The sequence below is a fragment of the Neodiprion fabricii genome, chromosome 3 (assembly GCF_021155785.1).
Source record: "Neodiprion fabricii isolate iyNeoFabr1 chromosome 3, iyNeoFabr1.1, whole genome shotgun sequence".
In the NCBI taxonomy this organism is placed as follows: Eukaryota; Metazoa; Arthropoda; class Insecta; order Hymenoptera; family Diprionidae; genus Neodiprion; species Neodiprion fabricii.
Genome location: NC_060241.1, coordinates 32,056,834 through 32,067,939, shown reverse-complemented (window position 1 = coordinate 32,067,939; position 11,106 = coordinate 32,056,834). Strand labels below are relative to the sequence as shown.

General features: G+C 40.9%; 1 protein-coding gene across 1 annotated transcript; it reads left to right on the top strand.

The window, feature by feature from the left end:
* The first annotated feature begins 8,176 nt into the window (after positions 1 to 8,176).
* Positions 8,177 to 10,866, top strand: LOC124178313 (ribosomal biogenesis protein LAS1L-like). The gene is made up of 4 exons (XM_046561550.1): positions 8,177 to 8,222; positions 9,011 to 9,341; positions 9,895 to 10,012; positions 10,636 to 10,866. The coding sequence occupies exons 1-4, from the start codon at positions 8,177 to 8,179 to the stop codon at positions 10,864 to 10,866; spliced, it is 726 nt and encodes a 241-aa protein (XP_046417506.1).
* Positions 10,867 to 11,106: the final 240 nt, after the last annotated feature.

Sequence of the window (11,106 nt, the reverse complement as noted above, 5' to 3'; positions counted from 1 at the left end):
ATTGAGTCGCGACCTTCAAAAAGCACCGATGAACGTAAGCAATAGAATAGCAATCACTGTTTAGGCAGAATATGGTTACATGCGATGAGGCAAAGTGAAGTTGTTGAATATTTCAAAGTTCCCACGTACACGTTAAGTACACATACGATCGTTCCTGTGTGATTCTTCATTTACTTTGAGTTTTTTAGCGCGATGAAGAGAGAAAAAAATGATCCATGCAATTTTCAGCAATTCCAGTTGCTACCGTCCCCGACCCTAAGACGGTGGAGGAATTCGAATCTTCCACCCCCTGAAAGCCACTTTGTTCCGATCTCCTGTAGCTACACCAGGAAACCGTGATACCTAGGTTGTAGTAGCGTTGTGAAAAATTCACATCAACTTTTTCACCCATCTTTATTTCCATTTACATATGTATGTATATTATACCTATACGCGTACCTGCATATTATATATTTTTTCTTTCGTATCGAGCAAATCCTCTCGTTAAACTTTTCTCTTCCGCGAGGAAGCGCTATCCCAGACCACGCTCCCTCGTCGACATAAAATAAACTTGATAGCATTTTGCAAGAGAATATCATACGAGTATACGTACCCATATATGAAAAGGCTCTTCTTTATTACCTCGAGCGCTTACTTGTACTTTGCGTGCTGTTGATGACATGCGAGTCTTTCGGGCTGAGGCTTCAGCGAGGAAATATGAAATATAAGGATCGAACCGTTATTTATGGTTATTTTGTATTTTATTCTACAAATTCTGGCTATAGAGCTACATGAGCTTTGCACAGTACGAGTATTGTGCTCATTTACTTCGAACGTTTCCTGCGGGAAATAGATACAAGAGAACACCAGATAACGATTTTTGATTAACAATACACCGCCGGAAATTGCGACCTACGAGATTAGAACGCCCACCATTCTTCGAATTAGAAGTTTGAGATGTGCGTACCGTGCAATGCATACTTTGACGTGTCTGCAAGTGGCATATTGCATGTCGCAGTCAAGGATTTGCATGTATAGTTAATTTTTTGCGCAAAGGAAAGGTCGCCCGGAGAAACTGCATTAACTTTCACGAAGCATCGACGAACAGATTCCGTGTATGACTGGACATACCAACTCTTAGCGCACACCTATATTACAGCATTGTTAATCCACCCACTCACAGTCATTGAAAGAATCCACAGACTTAGTCGCTTAGCTGATCAAAATGCGATTGGATCTTGGAAAGAAAAGAAGCATAGGGGCTCGCACCTACACTTGCACGGCAGGATGCCATCGGCGTTTTCATATAACCGTAACGACTTTTCAATAGCATTAAAACTGCTTCCATCTTCTCCTCCAGACATTGCAGACTTTACGAGTCTTAATAAATTGCAAGACCAGTTGGCGCAGCTAGTAGACGCGAGATGATATTCCGAGATGTTCGAGCACGTTTAGCAGAGAGCGCCGGTTTCTTTCGCTCAATTTTTTTTACCCTTCATAAGTAAAGTTCATCTCAAAGTCGCCCACTGTTGCACGTATTAGTTTGCTGACAAGCTCCGTTTCCCGATTTTCCATCGGCGTTCAACTCGCTGCGCCAGAAGTGCCACACGAATGTACGCCGAGGATTTTTTCCTTTCCACACTTGCAGCAGGCACAAATTTACACGAAATGCAGTCTGTCATCCGACCTCGGTACATTTTTGTCAGAATTAACGTTGACAGCAACGGAATAAAAGGGGATCAGAAACGAAACCGGGAAATGACTATGCGTCCAAAGTTAGGACCGTCTCTATATTTAAAATTTTCGAAAAATAACAGTGTTCTGAATTTAACAGAAGCAAAATTTTTTCTCTTTATTGGTCTATTCTCATCAGTCTAGACCAACAAATTAAATACACAATCGTCGAGGCTTATAAATTATTCAGAAGATTCACTCGATAGTTCAGTCGTCACCTTGTCCTAGTAATCGCTGCTAACAAAGCCAGGGCAAACTCAGTTTGGCAATCGATTATTTGATCCTTTCGATGAAATAGCTGCAGGTACTCGAGCCTCAGTGCACAAACGTAAAAGTGAAGACGCACGTTCATGGCTCATTGCCAACGTTACGTGGGACTTGAAGCGTGGTGAGAGTGGGTACGAGGTTAGAGTACGACCGAGATCGGTGCCGGCATGTATCGTGAACAAACAAGTAACTGATAACCGGTGTGAGGATTGGGAAGAAAGCAAAAGGTCGTACCATTTTATATACGGTGTGGCTAAGGGCATATCGCAAACATCTCGATACTGCATCAGCACCATTATCACGCCGAACCCGCTACTCCGTTATCAGAAGATTAGCATATCGATATTAATCACAGTGGCAATCAAACTTTGCCAGGTTCATGAGGAAGATGAAACTCTGTTATGGATGGTTCGGCGTCTCCTAACGCAAGGGTCTTAATCTCACCGTAGAAACGGCTTTTAGTATCTACTTTCCACTAAACCAAAACTATTTGAAATATTACTGCGAATTTCTGCCGTTTTCTTAAATTATTATCAACATGGTCAAGTAGAAAACACTAGCCCGTTTCAAGTTGCCGGGAAGAGATTTGCATCGACGTAGAACCTGTTTTCAGTTTGTTGGAAAGATTTTACGGCTGCAGTCGCCGAGTATAAACACCTAATCGAGGTAATTTATGTCATCGAAAGTCTGTAGTGTGTCGGTACAACTCGTCACTTGATCCTACATTTAATTTTTATACTTATAACATTCGGTTGACTCGGTATAGCTGCGTGTTGAATACTGCCCACATTGTATGTCTAATGTTTCTACCTAATTGAAGTACCTTATACAAAATGACGAAAATACCTGGTACAAAATTTATGGTCATTCATCACGATTATAGATGCTGAGGGTATTGCGAGAAAACTCTTGCAACTTATCAAACGCGGTCGAACGATTCCTATGAAAGAAGAAAATGGGATGAGGTACTAAAAATAGTGGAATGTTCTTCAATCGCAGTTTTCATTCGAGCCCGAGGCGAAATATATTCTCGCATGCAAACTCAGTTATCGGCAACGTATTAGCGGACTGCGTTTATTGTCGGAACCTAAATTGGAAATTCAAATTTGAAACCTCGCCACGGTATATTTTTATACTTTTTCCCCATCGGAATCTTTTTATTGACTTTATTTGATTAGAGGATATGCACATATACTCCGAAAGTATATGTGTCGAGTTTTGTTGGCTCATGCATGAGTGCACGGGTGAAGTACGTGTTTCAGCAAAGTTGAAAAACTTGATCGTGGGAGAGGCAAAGACGAAAGAAAGAAGGAAGAAAGGCCGGAAGAGTGAAGAGGGGAAAGAACAAACTAGCCTCTGGAAAAGCGTGACTGAGGCGTTGCAAGGTCGGACAAACTTGGTGGTTGTTTAAAAAGCAAAGGAAATACGGAGTTTGAGAGTCTTTCGAATCACGTGAGCGATACGAGATTGGCAAGAGATTCGAAGGGTGCGTATCGGGAAAAAGTGATTACTGGTAGTGAATAGCAACGTCTTGCGTTTTGAATAGGTACTTTTTATAGTAATGAATGATGCTGCGCCTGGTTTCATCGATATGTCGAATTAGACGGTTATTCATAGTTATTGAGGCAAAATATTATGATTTCACAACATAATTTTGGTGGAAAAATTCTTCTAAAATCACATGTATCTCATCTACTATTTCGAAATTATTTAGCACTACTATATCTGATCGGAATTTGAGTCATCTGTTGGGTATTGTATGCCAAATATATAAGCTATCTACGACTCTTCGACCTAGCTCAATGCCGGTTTTATCACAACTGGCGCCCCGGGCCAAGATTTTATGTTGCCCTTTTTCAATAGGACAAATTAGCAGCTTTCTGCTTGATCTGTTCAAGCGGATATAAATTAATGAACCCATCTGAAAATTTTTCAAGCTTTCCTTCAGCTTTACCCAGAGCTAACGACTAGGACGTAGAAAGTTTTTGTAGCTCCGTTTTAAAAAAATTTTTTTGTATGTTTTTTCCTTTTTGTATTTCTTCTTTTTTGCATTTATCTATTTTTGGATATTTAATTTTTTTCGCGTTAATTCTTATTTTTTTGGCGACAGAACGTAGGTTAAAAAAATATTGTAGCTCTTTATGTTATTTATTTTTTGTGTATCTTTGAAATTCTTTCTGGTTAAGAGAATGAAGATTGAACCAAAGATTTTGAAGATGATTAATAAATAATTAACGAAATTTCACTTTCCGGGCTTTTTTGTCAGCAAATACTTGAATAAAGTCAGTAATATCTAATTTTTCGGCAATTTCATTTTCAATCGAAAGCGTTGCCGAGTTAGTGAGCCTTGACTGTGCAATCGTTGATCGTAAGTAAGTTTTTACGAATTCAAGTTCTCAAAAACTGCGCCCTCCAATGGCTACTGTTACAGGAATAGCATACAAACTGCAATACGCAATCCGCACATTTTCAACATTGTTAAAAAAAACCATGTTTCTGAGAAACAGAAATGGCTTTCTGATCTACTTCTTTCATTACTAATTTTTTTTATTCACCAGGCAGCGGTGCTCCCATAGTTTTGGAGCCCTGGGCGATCGCCGGCATTGACCTAGCTACTTTATTCTTCTTCGATTTGTCTTTGGAGTATTTAACCGTCCACAAAACCCGCATGGATTGCAACTGGTTCCTTGACTGGGAAGAAACTTTGGGGATGCACGAAGGACATGCGCGTTTGAATTTGGGTCACATGAGCGACTGCTGATGCCGAGGGAGCAGCGTAAAGTGAAAATCGTAATTAAGAGGTCAATGTGGATCACTGATAGAGTGAATAATATACACCGGTTTTGGGTCCTCGCATGATAAACAATGGATCCTTTACTGACGCGAACAGCTGTTGGAAAATTACTCGATTACAATTCTGACAAAATGCCTTTTCAAGATTCGTAATTCGTTATGATATTAAGACTCGTTTAACAATATGTAGGAAGCAATGCGACTTATGCTTCCGTATACCTTTACTTTTCGTGGTTCTGATTAATCGCACCACCATTCAAATTTCATAGTATTAACACTGTACGTTGGAGTGTTGCAGTTTTTATTCACGATTATATTCGTCACATGGCTAGTAATATTTACGAGTTGTCACTAAATTTGAGCTTGCTATTATGGGACACTTGAAGGCAGTATTACGTGGGTTTTATTTCATTAAAGTATCCACGTTCGGCCTATTAACCTCCGTTTTATTCTAGTCGGTTTCTAAAAGAAAATAGAAGCACCTTCAAACGGGTCTAAGGTGTTTCCTTGGCATAAAAAATATCCCGCTATACCTGTATAGGTGCCCATAAAGTTTGTCCCACAAACATCGCGGCATCATTGTTATCGTCATCCGTAAAGTCACACTTTCGGTATGTTTAAACGGCATGTCATTTGCACACAGCGTTGCGTGTTACATGTATGACTGGAAATTATTTCAATTACCTAGATTTGGTAGCTTGCGCTTTCATAAGCGTAATATTATATATTCTGATGTGATAGAATCAAAATATTTTTCAAATTCTTTCCACTTTTTTTTGCATCCTTGGCCAGCCTGGGCGCACCCAACCTGTAACGTTAAATTCTGTCGAATGTCAGGTCATTCGTAACATACAAAATTTTCGATCTCGCACAACGTACGATGTAAAACGTACATTGAAAAATGTGAAATTACTCATCCAGTAGAACCATCAGATTGAGTAAAGTGAGATCTCTCCAGTAAATTTCATCTGTGTTGTAATCATGGTATAATTATGATATTTGCAATGAAGAAACAATGGTCTAATAACGCAGACACATCTACATTTTCAGATTCGGATACAACTGTCACTGGATGGTTAAATCCTTAATCGGTGCAGTTCTTATCCGAAGGTAGATACGGCAGCTGGAAGAGTAAATAAAAGAAGTGAAATGACGGGGAGTAAAAAGTAAAATTATCGGTCGCAACGGCCCTGACCAAGTCGAAAGCAGAGCGGAGCAGCCGCAGGCGACGAAATCGACCTTGTCTTGCCGGCTGCTCCAGGTTGGCGAAATGGAAAACCGGGAGAGCCAAGTCCTGCAGCTCGCTTGCTTCTGCAATATTAATTCATTGTGTATACAGTTGCTAACGTACAATTTCGGACAAAGTTCTGCTAAGTTCACACAGCAGAAGATGCAGGCGTCGAATGTAAACAGACAAATTTCCAGAACTTTGTAAAACTGCCTCGCAGTTGGTTGTTCTTCGATTTTTGTACACGCATTCACGTACTCTGCATTTGCATACATTAAACACACTTGTATAACGCGTGTGCCAGATGTGCCTGCAACAGAGATTTAGTACTGCTTATCAACTGAAATTGAACCAATTGTGTAACTGCCAATTGTTTTACTCGCAGCGATGCATCCCAGTGTTAAACCAGCGCGAAACAAACTTTGTTCCGCATTACCAGCCGGATATTACTTGCTCGAGTCCCAACTTGCAAACAACTTTGCAAACTTGATGCGATTCACTCTGGCCAAACTTTGCTGGCAACTTTCATTTCACAATTATCTCTTATTTCTGCTATATTAATGAATGAAATACAACGCAGTGTTAACACTTTTCTCCATTAATATCGCTGTGATAATTAACCTGTTGTATAGAACCGGATTGAATCTTATGGCAGGTATAATCGAACACGTTACGATGCAGTGCATATATCTTGACAAGCAAAAATTCCTTTAAGTTGGAAAGCAATTAATTGGAAACAGACAACTTACCTCAATTCAATAAACCACAATGCGTATCTCGAAGATGTGCCCGTAATGTCCGAGTATAGAAATCAATCGTGCCAGATTACTGAAATGGACCACATCGGGCATATTCGTGGCTTGCCACAATTTGTGAAATACTCGATTATGACTGACGTATGGACTTTTATCAATGGAAAATGTTCTCAAACGATAATTTTAGAACCGAATTCGAATTTTCAACTACTGAGAATTCGATTTAAGACAATCACAATTGATATGGCTTTGTCTCTGTTTAGAGAGAAGGCAAAAAGATATGGATCATCGACGTGGGATCCGCGAATTAGTGACGAGGACGAGTGTAAATGAAACGAAAGTGATGTTGAGATGGAGAGAGATAATGATTACCGATAAACGAGACTTTTATTGGTTTCGATGTGGCGATACAGACCGTATCGCAAGAGAACGTTACAGAGAGTGAAGATTTACAGAGCGAGAGAACACATAGATTATACACATACATGATTTCGAGATAGTAGACAATACATGAGATACAGCTGATAGGTTTTGAGTCGCGACACGGGAAAGCGGCGAGATTTGACGCAGAGACGGCAAGTAAACATTGAACGCGAGTGTGCCTACATGAGCGAGGACGATTTTTAGTGTCGCGAGACACACATTTAACTATTCGATACTTTGCCGAAACAGTCTCGTATTGGCTGTGGCTGCCAAACTTGCACCGCTGTCCGGGCGCTGAAGTGGCTAGACTCTAAGTACGCATACAGTTAATCCAGACACGAAAACTACCCCAAGCCAGGTCAAGCTGTCTAGAAAAGGTAAGAGTCCTACATCTAGCAGGATTAATACCGCGCTGAAGGAACTACAACCATAAAGCAATAAAATAATACCAAACAATGACTTAAGCATCGGAGGGTCGTAGAAGACTTCAGCGGGGGTTTTCCCTCATTAACGGTACTCAGTTCGCGGCCAGGTGTGGACGCTCTCCTGCTTGGACAGCAGGTACGCGTAGGTGACCAAGGGTCATGCATTGTTTAATTATAAGACATACCTGATCCTTTTCCCACTAACTAGGCTATTCCTTCATTTTTCCACCAATCCTAAAATTCGGAACTCTTGCACCAATGAGGAATCACTTCCGTCTCCTACCTTTAAACCTAAGCTCCCAGTCCAACTGTCACCTACAGAATACAACCGACGTTTTTCAAAAATCCAAAGTCAGTCAGTCCGAAATCCCCGTGCTGAGCCGAACGTTTCCAAGTGATTCATCGTGACGCAATAAAGTTTGTACTCTAAGGTACCAGTGACCAGTAATTATTACTTGTGGTACACTATTCTTCCTAAAATGTGTGATAGGCACTTTAGTGGTGATATACGAACAGTGGAGAAGGGTAAAATTAACAAGAGAAGGCGAAGGCAACGCAAAATTGCGAGGGCAATGGCACGTGAAATTAAGACCCACGATCTAGACACAGACTCATCAGGTAAGCGGCATCTAAAAAAACATTTTTTTTGGATATAAAAACTCATTTTCAATCATTATAATCGTTGATATTAATGGTCAGCCCATTAAAGCCCAGGAAAAAAGTGGGTCAGATATAGCATGAAACTTTAACAATTTCCATTCATAGCAAAATGGGAAAATAAAATGTTCGTATTTTTTTTTATGACATTTTCAATTGTTTAAAACACATTATTTAAAATATTTGAACAATTTTTTTATTAATAATTGCAAAAGTTATGCAACATAAAATATGTGTACTTCGTTTTTTTATTTTGCGATGAATGGAATAGTTAATTTGATGCTACCTGGTTCAGTTTTTTCCTGGGCTTTAATGTTTCCAGGAAGTATTCCAGTGCAATTTCGGGAATATGAAGTTTTTTATTTTTGAAATGACCAAAACAGATGTGATCAAAAATTCCTTTCAAAGAAATTTAGATTATGGTAATATGTGTATTGTGTACTGAAAAAAATTCCATTTTTCTGCGATGAAAGTGTATGCGCAAAGAACTTTTGGTAGCGATGAGCTGGAAATTTTCTACCAAAAGTTCTTTGCTCATACACTTTCATCGCAGAAAGTTGATAATTTTTTTTCAGCACACATACTACCATAACCTTAATTTTATTGGAAAGAGTTTTTGATCACATCTGTTTTAGTCATTTCAAAGATGAAAACTCGTTATTATCGAAATTTCACTGGAGTCCCCCCTTGATTTATAATCAACTAAAAATCTCCATCAAATCAATATAAATATTTTATCATAATGGCAGATGGTCCTGAACCACCAGTTCCAGAATACCCAGTTGTAGGCCTGCAACAAGAAAGAAACGATCTTGAAGTACACATGGAAGAAGACGGTGATAATTCGTATAAAGATTTAACAGAGCAAAATGAAGAGGAAAGAGAAGCTGATATAACAGCTGAATCAAATGCAGATGAACAAGAGGACACAAGTAATGAATCGGAGGCTGCAGAGGAGCAAGAGCAGAGAGGATCTGGCGATAGTGAGTCTGCGGAGGAAGAGGAAGAAGCAGATGAGTATGATGAACTGAGGCAGTGGGCTATCGAATCCAATGTTGCACACAAAAACCTAGACAAATTGTTAGCCATCTTACGCAAAAGGCTACTACCTGATTTACCAAAATCGGCCAAAACTTTTTTGAAAACTGACTCTTGCCCCTATATCGTGAATGACACACAACGTGGTCAATTTGTTTATTTTGACATAGAAAATGGGCTTCAGCGTACTTTCGACGTTTAATGTTTGCCCCGTAACTTAAAGGTGATTAGCGACCATTTATCAATGCTTTTCAATACATCCTTGTATACCAGTTAGATACTTATTAGTCATCGCCGGCTAATTACCATTATATTCATCCAAATGAAAATGTTTACGATGAACGTATGATGTTAAATTGAATAACGACGTGATGTGTTGCGTTGATGATCAAGTGACGCGATACTGCTTCCCGTTCCTCCAAGAACGACAGAAATATATAGTGATTGCTTTTTGCAAATCACCAAAGTTTGGCAACCGACCGCCCCTTGTGCGCAGTATGTGCCGCACACGTAACTTTGTGGTATGACCGATCGGCCACAAAGTTTACCACCGCATTCTGGTATACCTCTGCATATCGTGACGTACTCTTCCAAGAACTGGCGAAGTGAAGGAACTTCTGAAGCAGACATCGTACGATCTGCGCCACCTCCAACTTGGCTTGAGGTCGTTAGAGACCCACGCTAGGTCAGATAGTTCAACAAGGTTTGAGGATGTCAGTCGTAGTAGCTGCACAACCAGGGGATGCCGCTTTCGCCCGTTCATTCGCGATGAACTTTTATCAGCGAGACGGCATATTCGCTTCAGCGATCTAACGGCTTGGCGATAATATAATATCCATTACTTCAGACATCGATAAAACTCGCAAACCGTATGCGGAAATCCGAGGGCGTATAAAAGTGTGAAAATAAGCGATATACCACAGCATGGTAATTGACGGCAGTGGAACGATCAGTCGTTAGGAAGACAATGTAGTCCGAGAAGTGATAAATTAAGCCCAAATGAAAAGTAGGTCCATAAAACAGATATAATTGGCCAGAAGACTTGCGTCACTTTGCCGTAACGACGCGTACAAGCAGCCTGAACGCGGCATATGCTGCAGAGGCATTGTTCAATCCCCAGCCGAGCGGCTCAACGACCCAATCAACCCTCGACAAAACTGACGCCTCTAAGTATTTAGCACAGCAGCTCGCTCATGCGTTCTATTAATACCCGGCGAATTCCTGCTTCAATGAAATTAGCGAGAATTTCGCAACCGCGTCGGGAGAGGTGCAGTGGCACCTACTCGGCGATTTCTCTTTGACGAACCGGGGCCTGATAACTCCATCGAATTTGCAGCCATCCGAACGACGAGGAGAAGTGAATTGCCTGACTCTGGGAAGTGGCGGAAGTACCAACGGCCAATCAGTTCGCCGAGAATGTAAGGATTCGGCAGCGGTTGCACAGCTGGAACACAGCCGCTTAGCCGTGGTTTTCGTCGCGTCTTTGGTCTTGGAAGCTCCGCCAGCTGCGCACATGGTCCCATGTTCTCCATTCGCGATCCGCATTCAACCGATTCCGTTGCCTTAGTCCTCGGCTCGGCACACTCGCGCCTTTCCCTATGTTGTGTGGGAGTTTAAGCACGTGTGCAGCGTATTCGGCTACGTGTTCTCGGCTCGTTTCGCTCGACGATCTATTGTTGTACAAGGTGTCACGATAATCCACCAAGGAAATTGGCAGAACGAATACTCCGCATCGACATCTGGCGATGCCGCGACGGGAACATCTAATCCACTTCTCCTCTAGAAGTATATACACATCCTTGAAGTT